Source organism: Peromyscus maniculatus, chromosome 1 (genome assembly GCF_049852395.1).
Source record: "Peromyscus maniculatus bairdii isolate BWxNUB_F1_BW_parent chromosome 1, HU_Pman_BW_mat_3.1, whole genome shotgun sequence".
Lineage (NCBI taxonomy): Eukaryota > Metazoa > Chordata > Mammalia > Rodentia > Cricetidae > Peromyscus > Peromyscus maniculatus.
The window spans coordinates 122916947-122931325 of record NC_134852.1 but is presented as its reverse complement, the minus strand read 5'-3'; the positions used below and the strand labels follow the sequence as shown (position 1 = coordinate 122931325).

The 14379-nt window shown below is 46.9% G+C and overlaps 1 protein-coding gene across 9 annotated transcripts in view; it reads right to left on the bottom strand.

Moving 5' to 3' along the window:
• Positions 1 to 14379, bottom strand: part of Tead1 (TEA domain transcription factor 1) — a 237042-nt gene that overhangs the window by 18972 nt on the left and 203691 nt on the right. For all 9 annotated transcript variants that reach the window (XM_076550475.1, XM_076550459.1, XM_006978606.4 and 6 more), the window contains one exon: positions 12939 to 13112. In XM_076550475.1, coding sequence (XP_076406590.1) covers positions 12939 to 13112 — 174 coding nt within the window. The remainder of the gene's footprint in view (positions 1 to 12938; positions 13113 to 14379) is intronic.

The window sequence follows — 14379 nt, the reverse complement described above, 5'->3', positions numbered from 1 at the left end:
TTGTTTGTTTTTCGAGACAGGGTTTCTCTATGTAGCTTTGTGCCTTTCCTGGATCTCGCTCTGTAGACAAGGCTGGCCTTGAACTCACAGAGATCTGCCTGGCTCTGCCTCCCGAGTGCTGGGATTAAAGGAGTGCGCCACCACTGCCTGGCTAGAGTTTGGATTTTAAAAGATTTCCCCAGAGAATGGCAAATAACCCATTTGACAATGTCACAACTGCTTTACAAAAGCTATCCCTACACGTGAAAAATAATAATGCAGTCATCAACTATATCACAGATGTTCTTTAGAGATAGTCTAGGAGAAGGCACTGATGTGAAAGAGAATTACCCGTCAGCTGATGGCATTAGAACTATTCTTGAAAGAAATTTAGGGGGACTGGAGGGATGGCTTAGTGGTTAAGGGTACTGGCTGGTCTCTCAGAGGACCTGGGTTCAAGTCCCAGCACCAACATGGTAGCTCACACCTATCAGCAGTTCTAGTTCCAGGGGACCTGACACCCTTACACAGACACACATGCAGGCAAAACACCAATGCACGTAAAATAAAAAAATAAATCATTGAAAGAAACTTGGTCAACGAACTCCTCAAAAGCAAGGAAAACATAAGAAAGAATGCACATGTCACAGCAACAAAGGAGACAGCTGTAATTAGTCCGGTCTCACAGAAACCCACTACCCACCCTGCTGACTTGCCCACAACCAAAGACTCAGGTGTAAAAACATCTAACTTGGGCTGGAGTGATGGCTCAGTGGTTAAGAGCACTGACTGCCCTTTCAGAAGTCCTGAGTGCAATTTCCAGCACCCACATGGTGGCTCACAACCATCTATAACTGTAGTCGCATGGGATCAGATGACCTCTTCTGATGTACAGATAGATAGATGTACAGGCAGACAAAACATCCATATATATCAAATAAACAAGTCTTTGAAAAACAGACACCTAACTCACAGAATTCTGACAACAAAAAAATAAGGGAGAAAAATTATGCTACTCTTGGGGGTTCAAACTCTTCCTGCCAGTTTTTAATATAACCACAGGGTGTTTTCTGCGAGCACATAAACAGAAAAATACAAGAAACAGTGAAGGAGAACCCACACTCTTGCTGCATACCAAACTTGAAATACATCCTGTACCCTGAGCTAGCGGAAAGAGGTGGACTCTGAAGTGGGTTCTGAAAAGGGGAGGGATGGGCAGCCCAAGGAGGCAGCCCTTCTGAGAGACCCACTCAGCTGCCCTAAGGATGAATGGACTGCAGAGTTCAACTCTTTCTCCTCCATGCAGGACCCCCTCTCACAGCCCCCTGGCCTGGGCTAACCCATGTCTAAGTGTTTCCATGAATTTCTTCAGTAGCATTGCCGGAAGCAGTCAATGGTCACATAGGTCCGTTTCTGTCCAATGAGCTTCCTACTGCTGCTGCAACAAACTGCCTCAGATTTAGAGGCTTAAAACAGTAAGTGATCATGCACTTCAGGTGGCCAGAAATCCTACTGGGTCTCACCAGGCTAAAACCAAGTTATGGATTAGCAAGGCTGTCTCTCATTGGAGACTCTGGGGAAATCTGTTTCTTAGCCTGCTCCAGCGTCTAAGGCCTCCCGAATCCCTCGTGGGTTGCTCCTGCTTCCTTCCATTCCTTCCTATCTCTCCGGGTGTGTCTTCTCCATCACTCTTCCCCCATGATTACACTGGGCTCGGTCAGAAATGTAAGCTGCCCTCCCACCTGAACCTCAGCCCCACTGACCTCCTCCCCATGCCTTGCTGGGCAGTGTGGCATAGTCACAGACACAGACATGGCACTCCCTGGGGCATCACAACTCTGCCTAAGCACAGACACTGATAAGCCAGCAGTAAGGGTCCATTAAGAGAAAAGCATCTCTTCCAGAGATGAATCTCTGGCCTGGGTGGAGACGGAAGAGTCCAGTTAGGCAGGGTCAAGGACCTGGCTAATGAACTGACTGCCCTTCATGAAGATGGTCCCACTCTTAGGAAGGCAGGTTCACCCCAAGCCATACTAAAGGATTAATAATTTGGCTTTAATGAGATAATATACTTCTCTCCCAGAATTCCTGCCCCAGGGCCACAGTGTACTGGGGCCACAACTATAGGGCTCCAGGAACCTGTCCACTTTCCTGATTACTCAGAAAAGCCTCATCTTTCCTTTTCCTCTTTCTCCCTGTGTTTTAAGCATGCTTCCTCGTGAAACCTGGGCCTCCTGATGCTCCGTCTGAGGCTCCCCTCCCACCATATGGTCGCCTCTCAGCCATGGGGCGGGCTGACCACCACAGCAGTTAACTCAAATGGCGTGCCTCCCATCCCCTTCTCTCCTCCAAGCAGTGCTGAGATTTGCAGTTGGTCTGCTCTGGGAATTTTCTTTTCAATGCGAAAAAGAACTGCCCTTCCGCTCCAGTTGAGTCCGTTCTTAAATCCTCTTGTTAATGAGACTAGGAACTCCGAGAGGGGACCCTGACTTCCCTGGCATCACTGCTTCCAGTAGCATCCACCCAGACCTCCAGGGGTCAGAAGACAAGTCTGACACTCTCCCAGTCTCTCCGGTGGGCTCCATCCTACGACTCAAATTACCAATCCATTTTCATGAAGCCGCCCCATGCTGTTAGATCCCTGCCTGTCCAGTCCAGCTATTCTGGATGCTGCCTCACCAGTCATGCCTCTTCTCCATCACCTGAACAATGGCATGGGCAGCAGGGCCTCCCATTTCTCATCTTTAACTAGGGGAGAGGGCATGGACAGCTTCTGTAACGCGGTGCACACCAACGCACCTGTGAGGCGCAAGGTGCTGTAGCAGCGACAGTTAGCAAGCGGCGCCAGCCCTCACTCCTGTCAACTCCACGACTGAACTGTGCACCAGGACAGAGTCTGACGTCCCATCTACAGAGACCTTACTAAGTACAATCAACAAACATGATGATGGCCATCAAGATACCAGGCTTAGCTTCAATCCACATGGGTGTGAATGGCAAGCTGGCTTTTCCCAGAAAAACAAAGTGCTCAGACAGGTATAAACCCACCAATTCTCCACAAAGGCACAAGCAGAAATATTCTGGAATGCCCTCTGGTAACCAACAAAAAAGAAGTTACTTGCTGTGAAATATTTGTTTACACTGTAAAGATGTGTCTCTGCCTAAGGTGCCTTCTGATTGGTTTAATTAAGAGCTAAATGGCCAATAGCTGGGCAGGAGAGAATAGGCAGGACTTCTGGGGAGAGAGGACTCTGGGAAGAAGAGAGGCAGAGATGACAGCTAGACTCAGACCAAGTTGGACCCAGAGAATGATGGAGAGGTAAAAAAGCCACATGGCAGATCATAGGTTAATAAAACCAGATTCATTTAAGTTATAAGAGCTAACTGGGGCCGGGCAGTAGTGGCACACACCTTTAATCCCAGCACGCGGGAGGCAGAGGCAGGCAGATCTCTGTGAGTTTGAGGCCAGCCTGGTCTACCCAGAGTGTTCCAGGAAAGGCGCCAAAGCTACACAGAGAAACCCTGTCTCGAAAAACCAAAAAGGAGGGGGAAAAAAAAAAGAGCTAGTTGGGAACAAGTCTAAAACTAAAGGCCAAGCTTTCATAATTTAATATGAAGTCTCCCTGTCGTTATTTGGAGGCTGGAGGTCCCCACAAAATAAAGTCCAACTACATTTGAAAAAGCAGTACATTTGAGAAGTACTACAGTGACCAACACACTTTGAGTGGATTAAAGACCCCAAGATCTATCTGCAGACAAGTTCTGGAAAGCAGGGATGGGGAAGGAGCAGATTTCACAGGTAAGCCAAAGGAAGAAACCAAACTATAGCACCAGGAAGTGTTCCTGGGGCTAGGGGTGTGACTCAGGTGGGAGGGGGCTCCACCAGCATGCATGGGGACCGGCTTCATGCTGAAGAGGGCTGAAACCAGGAGAGCTGGCACATGCCTGTAATCTACACATGTGATGGAGAGGCAGGTGGATCAGGAGTTCAAGGCCAGCCTCTGCTAAGGAGACCCTTAAAGGCATGGTTTCTACTCACTGTCTTTTTGCTCAATAGCCTATTTATTCAAGGCTATGGCTCACTGTTTGTTTTCATGGCCTTTATTTATTTTTGGTGCCCACTTTGGGTAAACATTAAAAATGCACCTGGACTAGACTTCATCTTTGAAAACATGAAGTCTGGCCCAGATGTGTGGGATCCAGATCCTGAAGAGGGTGGCACGAAGACAGGCTAGGCCAAGAGCAGAGCAACTGTCCCTGCAAAACCTGTGGCCACAGGGGTAAAGGAGCAGGAGGTAAAGGCCCATGCTGCCAATGCTGGCTGGGAACTGGCAGTCCACATTGTAAGGACACTTGGCTGTGCCGGAGCTTGAGGAGGCGAAGCTTGCTGGACCATGGCAGGAGAGAACCCCTAAGGTAGGGACATAAGGGGGCAGGGGCAGGCTGTAGACACCCCCTTTCTACTTATCTCCCATCATTCTTTAATGTGCAGAAGGGCTGGGGAGGAGTTATGAGCTTGCAAAAGTGACAACCATCTAGGTCGGTCCCCGAAAGAGCCAGTGTAATAGGCACTGATGGATGGGCTGTTTTCAAACCACCACTTTGAATCGCTCCTCTGCATCCTCTCTGAGGCATGATCAAAGGACCAAGATCTCAAATTGTGAAGCAATTTTTTCCCAATGGCAGCATCTGGCTGCTTGGCAGACGGCACCAGGAGCTGGGCCCTGCTGTGGGCGGCTGTCCAGGCCTGCCACATGGTGAGGCTGGGCCAGGCAGGGCACGCCTTGTGGGCTTCCCAGCTGCTCCCACAGGCGCCAAAGGACAATTGCTCTGCACAGGGCAAAAGGGCCCTAAGAGACTGAGCCTATCTGGGTGGGTGAAAGGTGGGTCTGGAGAAAGCTGGCAGCCCCAGAGTCCTCCCAGCCTGCTTCATTTGCATGCATCTGTACTCTGGCCCAGACCCCGGAAGCCAGCCCCACATGCTTCAGGGTCTGGGCAGGAGAGGTTGGGGTGAAGCTGGACACCTCTCCAGTTAGACGGGCTGCCTATGGGGACGAGGAAGGCGCTGCAGGCAGGGCAGTGGCCCCTGAGTGCATCCATTCACTGGAGCCATTGTGCCCTGCCCAACACAACTGAAACCGAGGCAGCTCTCTGGCCACAGCTGTTTTAAATAAGAATAACGGGAATAAACTCAGCCAGCCCAGCTCTTCAAGTTACTTCCCACTAATTATGGCATATATTTACATCCACAAAATAGACGATTTTTAAAAACACCACCAGGGCCCCTTTATTGTGCAGATTGCACACCCCTATTTGAATTTCATAAACATTTAGTACTTCAAAGAATCTTAAAAGCTTGCTCTAATTACAATAAGCCTAGTTTGAAAAGGCCTTGTGTTTGCATTGCAAATTTCCCACCCATACCGGCATTCATTTACAAAAATGCAATTAATATCACCCCACTCCAGGTAAAGACCACTGGAGACTGCAGACTGGGGCGGAGTTGGGGTCTCAGCCCCATGAAGTCTCTCCACAGGCCAGTGCCTTCCTTCCAACTGAGTCACACAATGGGTCCAGAGTGCCCAGTGGAGGCAACCTGATCTCAGTTCTTCAGGTGTGTGAATGCTGCTGCTTTCCCGGGAAATGGGACTGTTTCCTGGACTGGAGGTCCCACACATGAAATGTCTTTCTTAAATAAAGAACAACTACCAGGCAACCAATTACACACAGTGAAATAACAATTATATGTAAAGAAGTTATAGGCCACCCAGTAATATCTGCATGGCAGATAAACATCACATAGAATTTGGGTACTGGAATGGTCCAATGATCTCAGAGACACTTGCACTGGAATTTAAATTTAAGTGGGAAGCCTGCACTGGTTAGTTACTCACCCAGTAATTCTACTCATGCTAACCAGTCCTCTTTACTAAAAAGAACAAAAATTAATAAAGACTTATCCTCAAATTCTGACTGATGTAAGAAAATGCTAGCCAGGCGGTGGTGGTGCACGACTTTAATCCCAGCACTCGGGAGGCAGAGGCAGGCGGATCTCTGTGAGTTTGAGGCCAGTCTGGTCTATAGAGTGTGTTCCAGGACAGGCTCCAAAGCTGCTCCAAAGCTACACAGAGAAACCCTGTCTCAAGAAAAAAAAGAAAAGAAAAGAAAACTGTTATAAACCCCTGGGGTAGGGTGAGGGCAAGGGGTGGAACTGTGGACTGAGGATACATGTAAGTAATCTTTTCTGTAGTAAAAACACTGTAGCCATGTACAATGCTCACAGACTTGGCTGACAGGAAACTGGCCCAAGAGGCTGTCTCACATTTTGAACTGTATTCCTTTATCTGCTTGAACCATTTGTAACTAACTTGTATTACTTTCCTAAGATTTTAACTTTATTACTTTTTGATTATGTGTTTGTGTGTCTGTGTACATGAGCCCAGGTGTCCTGGGGAGCCCGGGATGTTTGACCAACAGTAGCTGGAGCTACAGGTTGTTGTGAGGCACCCAATGTGGGTACTGGGATTTGAACTCAGGTCCTCTGGAAAAGCAGTATAGGCTTAACTCTTAACGTCCAAGCCCTCTCTATACCCTACTTTGAAATGTGAGGGAGAGAGAGTTAACACTGGATCTCTGTCGATGCACAACAAATTAGAGGGTTCCTCTGTGGCTAAGGGTCTTAGCTCATCAGTTTTAAGCATCTAGTCCCCAGGCTGGGGGTGCAGCTCAGTGGTAGTGTCTGCTTAGCTAACACAATGCTACAAACAACAACCAAAACCAGTGTGGGAAGGGCAGTGCCCCTGTGTGTTGGTTCCTACCACAACCCTGATGCCCTGTTGTTCAATGCCAGCTCCAGGACAGCAACAAAGTTTAAACAGAGACACACAGGAATGGCTGCACCCTGTCCTGGGTTCTGTTAGCAAACACTAAGCCCAATGACCCAGGAGAGAAACTGCTGAGGACTGGCCAGCCAACTGGCAGAGGCATTCTCCCAGTGTGGTCAAGGCAATTCCCAAATGAAGACATTCTGTGGATTCTACAGGATGCCCCCATGCGAGATAACTTGCGCACCCTTTTCCTGGTTCAGAAAATTCTCTCACATCTGTATGGTTTTAATTCCTTAAAACAGTGCTTACTCAGGCATGGTGGTACACACACACCTTTAATCCCAGCACTTAGAAGACAAAGGAAAGTAGATCTTTTTGAGTTCAAGGCCAGCCTGATCTACATAGTGAGTTCCAGGACAACCAAGGCGTATACTGCTTTTCCAGAGGACCTGAGCTCAGATCCCAGTACCCACATTGGGTGCCTCACAATCACCTGTAGCTCCAGCTTCTGTGGAAAAGAGTCTGTCTCAAAAACCAAAACCAAACCAAACAAACAAACAAACAAAAAAAAAAGGGTAAACATGTAAATCAAGTGAGCATTAACATACTGTTATTTATAGTGCATGTAACTCCAAGAACATTACAGAGAAAATCATTATTAAGAATATAGGGTAATATATCTCTTAGTTTCTAAGATATAACCACTTATAATTATGATTATGATTTGGAAAGAAAACAAGTATTAAATGTACATTGAAAAAATTTATTCCTGGCAACAAGACAATATTTGTACAACAAGTTTTTAAAAGAATTGTTGTATTTTGGGGTTGGCCTTTGATCCCAACACTTAGGAGGCAGAGGTCAGGGGGATTTCTGAGTTCAGGGGCAGCCTGGTATACATAATGACTTCCAGGCTAGCCAGCCAGGTAAGGTTTCCCTCTCAAAAACATAAAAGGAAGATTCATGTGTATATATGCACATGTATGCAGATTCAATTTATTTTGTGTGTATGTGTGTACATGTGTGTGTGCAAGTATCCCCAGAGGCTAGAAGAGGGTGTCAGATCCCTAGAGCTATAGAGGGTTGTGAGCCAACTGATGATATGAACCCTCGTCCTCTGTAAGAGCAGCAGGCTCTCTTAGAAGATGAGGCATCTCTCCAGGCCCCAGCTACAATGTTATATTACTTTCTCATTACTCCAATTAAGTTTAAAAATAAGGTTTCATCACATCAAACCCTGTTATGAGTAGATTGGGGCTGTAAGGTGAAAACATAGCTTTCTTTACATGACTATTTGACACTCTTGAGCACTATTAGGATTGAAAGTAGAAATCTGAGATCCCCTCAAAGATACTAGATTCATCTACATTCCTTATTTTGGTTCACTTCCTCTGGAATCATTACTTGGCTTTAATTCTGCCCAGCTCAGTCCACTTGGGCAACGAGAGCTTAAACTTCCATGGCCTGAGGTGCCCACACTGGTGTTCTGGGTTCTGTCATTTGCTTTGGTTGTAGGTCTGTGAAATGGCAGCACAGTTATTTTTCCATAGGAAACACCTCGGGTTGTCTTGCCTTACTGAACCCAGGTCAGACACTCTGAAAATGGAATCTCAACAGCAATCAAATGAGCAAATTAAGAGTCCTCCTGATTTGAGAAAAAGGCAAAAGGGAGAGTGGCTAGGCACAGGGGTCTCTGTTGTAATTTACTGAATTCATACTAAGAAAAGAATCTGCTAAATGAATCGCTAATATAAAGGCTGTTTCAAAGGGAGCGTTAAACCTTCTGAAGCATCATGAACGGCACGCACCTGCTGATACCCGAGGACAGAGATGCTAAGAGCGCAACCCGTCTTCACCAAGTCATTACAGAAGCCAGTGAGACTCCAAACGGCAGCCTGATTGAAACTGCCTTTTCGCCTCTGCTCTAACAGTTCGAGTGAATTTCCTCGGAAAGGTTAAGGACTCCCAGCAGTGGAGCTGAATGAGTCACGTTTTCTATCATATTCACGGAAGTGCTCAGTTTTAATCCTGTACATCTGAATAGAACAGGTAAGTATCTGGGCTCACAGAGTAACATTCTAAGTGTGTACACCACCAGCCACACATCTGCTATCTAAGCCTCCTTATCAGGAGACATTATCAGGAGAGTCATGACCCAAGGGTCCCCTCAGGGAAAGCAACTCATCCACTGGGTAAAAGGAGCAATTTTGGAAGCAAAGCCAAAAAAAAATAAAATAAAAATAAAATCTGTCCAAGCACCTTCTACATAAATTTATATTCAAACAAAATGTTAATTATAAGAAATCTTATCATCATTAAAATCCACTGCTGTTTAATTTGAAAGTAGTGAAAGTGGTTTCTTCTAATTATCTTATCCTTTCCTATTAACTTGTATAGACCCCACTTCCTGTCTCTGACAAGAGGACTATCAAACTTGACTCAAAGACCGTACTTAGGCTTAAAACACAGCTTTTGTTTTTCATAGTTCATATCTATCTTCTGTACTATAGACAATTTTTACCTTACCTTATAGTAGCCTCAAAAAATAAATTATATGCTAATATATACCTTTTAAAATTTAAGCATGCATGCAGAGCATACATATAAGAGTGTGTGTGTGTGTGTGTGTGTGTGTGTGTGTGTGTGTGTGTGTGTGTGTAATTTTTTGTTTGCTTTTCGAAAAAGGGTTGTTTTTCCCCCTGGGAAACCCTGGCTGACATGGAACTCTCTCTGTAGACTAGACTGAACTCAAATTTAGAGATCTGTTCCAGGTCACCACCAGGCCTGGCTAAGCATGCCTATATTTTTTTATAGTAGTAAAAAGGAGACCCAGGGTGCTGGCACACATCTTTAATCCCAGCACTTGGGGGCAGAGGCAGTCTGATCTCTGAGTTTGAGGCCAGCCTGAGTTACAGAGACTCTGCCTCAACAAACAAACAAACAAACAAACAAACAAATAAATAGTAGGTGGGAACATCAGTGCTTGACATTTGTAATAGGTTACTCAGGTGATTACACCAATTTTTCTTCAACAAAAGCCATGCTTTCCTTGCGTGTGTGCGTGTGTGCGTGTGTGTGTGTGTGTGTGTGTGTGTGTGTGTGTGTGTGTGTGTGTGTGCGTGTGTGCGTGCGTGTGTGTGTGTGTGTGTGTGTGTGTGTGTGTCTACTGTGTCAAGAAGACCAATGGACAACCTCTGATGTTGTCCCTTAAGAGCCACCTACCTTGTCTTCTTATTTGAATTACATTTGTTTGTTTGTTTGTTTGTTTATTCCGGGAGGACAGCACACATGGGAAGGCCAGGAGACAACTTGTGAGAGTTGGTTCTCTCCCTTCTACCATGCTCATCAAGCTTGGCAGCATGCACTTTTACCCACTGAGCCATCCAGCCGGCCTCACCTCATATGTGGGGTCAAGGTTTCTCACTGGCTGAGAACTCCCTAAGTAGACTGGGCTAATTGTTTGGTCCGCCCCAGGAATCCATCGGTCTCTACCTCCCTGATACTGGGGTTACAGTGCATGTCACCACACGTGGCCTTTTATATAGGCATTGGACATCAAACTCAGGTCCTTATGCTTGTATGCCAAACCCTTTACTGAGCTAGCTCCTCGGCCAGAGTTTCTCAAGGGTTAGCTCTGGGGTGTGAGCAGTCCAAATTCACACCAACCAAGGTTGCCTCCTCCAGCATTAAATCGGTCAGTCTCCCAGCAGAGTTCTTTCAGTTACTGTGAAGAGCAGAAACCCCTTTAGGTACTGGGCACCTGGCAAGTTCACTGAAATAGGGAGAAATTTCCCAAAATTCTTGTTTCCCTTTACAATCTTTAATTTTATCTTTGGCAATAATGTCTGTAGTTTTCCATGTCCATATGGGCTCAGTGTGTTCATTGCCAACATGTGCTCTAGGTCCTAGGTGTAATCAGACGCACACAGGACTTGTACCCTTGACTTGTCTTACTTTCCAAACGATGGTGCGTCTCAGGAGCACAGCCTTAGCTTTGGGTCCTACCATGTCACCTCCTTGGGCACAATGCTGCTACATCAGCTGTGTGAGCACCACCAGCAGGGTACAGATCAGGGCAAGTCACACTTCAGAATTCTAACAAGTACAGTTGTGATCTCATCAATCCAGTAAAAGATACCGAGGCAGGGCAGGCAGGAGAGCACAGGTCGTAGGGTGTAGGCACAGCCTAGCATGCATGGAGCCCTGGGTGGTAGGTATCTCTAGCACCAAATAAGCAGGTGTGGTAACACATACCTGCAATCCCAAGACTTGGAGGGAAAAACAGAAGGATCAGAAGTTCAGGATCATTCTTGGCTACATAACAAGTTCAAAAGCAGGCTGTGATACAGGAGAACTTGCTGAATGAAAGCAAACAGGCATGCAGGATCCTGAGGAACCCAGCAGGTGGTCACCTTCTAACCCATCCCTGAGCAGCCACCAGCTCAGCAAAGTGGCCTGTGCAGCTTTCTTAGGCTGCCCTAAATGTGAACGCTGGCTACATCCACCCACGTTTCAACACTGATGGCATAATCAGGGTAACCTAGTCACCAAGGAAGGATGGAAAAGTTGGGTAAATTTAATGTGCAAATCCCCCAAGGAATTTCAAACATACATTTTCCTCTAATCCACCCATTTGTTCCCACATTGGCTAGGCTTCTTCCTCTAGGACACATGCTTGGTGTCACAATTATAGAGAGTCTTAGGATGACAAACCCTATGGCCCATGGGTTAAGCCGCCTGGACACAGGGAGGTAGACTGAAATTGACAGATCTGATTTCAAGCACCAGGTCCCCAGCCTGAGGCCGCTTGTCCTTTGTCATCCCCAGGCCTGCCTTCTTAGTTGGATATGAGACAAATTCCACTTAGAGCATGAAATCCATGTAAAGCACTTAGCCCACTCCTAGCGCGCAGCAGGCACTCAATAAATGGAAGCCACTCGGTGAATAAGGTCCCCTGGGGGCCGTCAGAGTCCAGAGGGGAGCTGAATACACGTCCCGATAATTATGACCCAGCATGGGGACTGATTAACCACAAAATGAAACAGGAATGAGTGAGTGTGTGTGTGTGTGTGTGTGTGTGTGTGTGTGTGTGTGTGTGTGTGTATGGGGGGGGCGGGGAATCAATGCTCTGCTCTAGAGAGGAAGTAGCTGGCTTGGTGACAGCAGAGGACAAGACAATGGTATCTAGATGAGCGTGACGATGTGTAGTCCACGAAAGGGCAGGGAGGCCCAAGGGGCCTGCAAAAACCAGGAGAAAAGCCCCTTGGAAGCAGGTCATCGGGGCCCTGAATGACACACTGAGGGACCCAAACACTTGAAGTCTCTTCTCGTAGACTGGACATAGTGGCTTGTCTCTGTGCTCCCCACTCGGTACCCACACATCACACCTACGCCCATACAGCCCTATCAGCAGGCCGCTGGCCCACACTTGACCACTAGAGGGAAAGGGACATCGAGCATCATTCAGAGGTGGTGAAGGCACATCGGCAAGCCCCGTCACCAAGGATAATTCAAGTGGCCCCCGGCCTGGGAAAGCAGGAATGGAGTTCTTTCTTTTCTGGTGTGTACAAGCCAGAGCACACCCTCAGGTGTCGTCCCTCAGGAGCTGTCTCCTTAGTTCTTTGAGACAAAGGCTCGCACTGGCCTGAGCAGGCTACTCTGGCTGTCCAGTGAAGTCCAGGGACCCTCCTATCCTGCCTCCTCAGCACTGGGGTGACAGGTGCCTGCTACCACACCTGGCTTTTTGACATGGGTATGGGAGATCATACTCAGATCCCTGTGTTGGTATGGCTAACATTTTATCGCCTGAGCCATTTCCCCAGCCCAGGAATGAAGCCATTACTGGCGAAGCCACTGTGTAGCCTCTCTGTTATTTAGAAAACCTTGAGGCACACAACTCATCCTGACTCCAGGTGCCATGCTCCAGTGAAAGTCACAGGTCACTTGGCTTACTGGGGTGAAATGCAGCAGAAAGGGAAGAGTGTCTCAAGTTTTGCATTGTGACTCTAGCCACCTATGAGTCACCCCACGAATAAGCCCTGGGGTCCACCTACCCAGTCAGTGTGGAACTCAGAGGGCTGTACTGCACCTCACTCACAGGAACCAGCAAAACCACAGCCATTGTCTACTCACCCAGAACTTTACGAGGAAGAAGGCATTTTGAGGGCCTTTTCCAAACAGTTCCTTCAAGCCACCTTTCTTTTCAGGAAATTTGTCATATATCTGACGAATGTCCACAGATTCAAGCAATGGGTCACTGTAAGAATGGTTGGCATGTCCAATGTGCACGAAGAGGTGTTTGTTGTACTGCAAGAGAACAATGGAGACATTCCCATTACAAATGCTTTCTTAGAACAACGGAGGCAGCCGGGCGGTGGTGGCGCATGCCTTTAATCCCAGCACTTGGGAGGCAGAGGCAGGCAGATCTCTGTGAGTTCAAGGCCAGCCTGGTCTACAGAGTGAGTTCCAGGAAAGGCGCAAAGCTACACAGAGAAAGCCTGTCTCAAAAAACTAAAACAAAACAAAATCCACCAATAGAGACATTCCCATTACAAATGCTTTTGTGGAACAGGGACTCACTTACATGAGCTGGAGAGTGAGTGGGAATCTTGAACTCCCACCTCTGAAAAGATACATTAGAGAGTAGAGGAAAACAACCATTGTCACTGATGGGCAAGGTCACATAGTTTCCGAAATGCCTAAGAAAGCTCCTCAGGTACACTAAGATACCGTGATAATGCCAACTACCAAACCAAGAGACAATTCTATTATCCAGTTCCACTGGCTCACCCGACAGTGACGTCAACACCCTTTGCAGCTCCTTATCCACAATATAAACCTTAGATGACTCCAGCTGCTAACAGGATCACCCACAATGCACTTGCCCCAGCTTTCCAAGTAGGTACTCCCTTCCTTCTGGCAGAATTGAGAGTACTGAGCCTCTGGGTCACCAGCCAACACAGGAACGCATATAAAACTTCTGTGTGAAGGGCTGGTCAGCACAGTTGAGTGCAAAGTTAGGGCTGTGACCAAACAGGGACAGTAAGAAAAAAAAAGGCATAGGTCAATTGGGAACAAAGAAACAAAAAGCTCACATTGTATTAGGTCATCTACTGATAAAGGACACTCTTTCTTCCCCTGATGTGTTACAAGACCTTATGTGGTTTGTTTGTCATTTCAGAGACAGGGTCTCACTATGCAGCTCAGACTAGCCTGCAATTTGATATGTAGACCTGGTTGAACACACCATACATCCACCTACCTCTGCCTCCTAAGTACGAGGATAAAACATATTGCCACCACACCTGGCTTACAACTTTGTACATGGAATACAAAGGAGTGTCCTGACCCCCAACAATTATTTAAACATCACTAATGCCCGGACTCCATTCTTACTAAACTGGAATCTCTGAGAATTGAGGCCAGGCATGGGTCATTTTTAAAGTTCCTTGATGAGATCCAATGTGTAGATGAGTATGAAGCTACTATCTAGAAACTTGGTACCAGACACGTTAGGCCTGCATTTTCTACTTATTCATATGGAATGTCCAAGAGAGCAGGGGCTCTAGGAAAG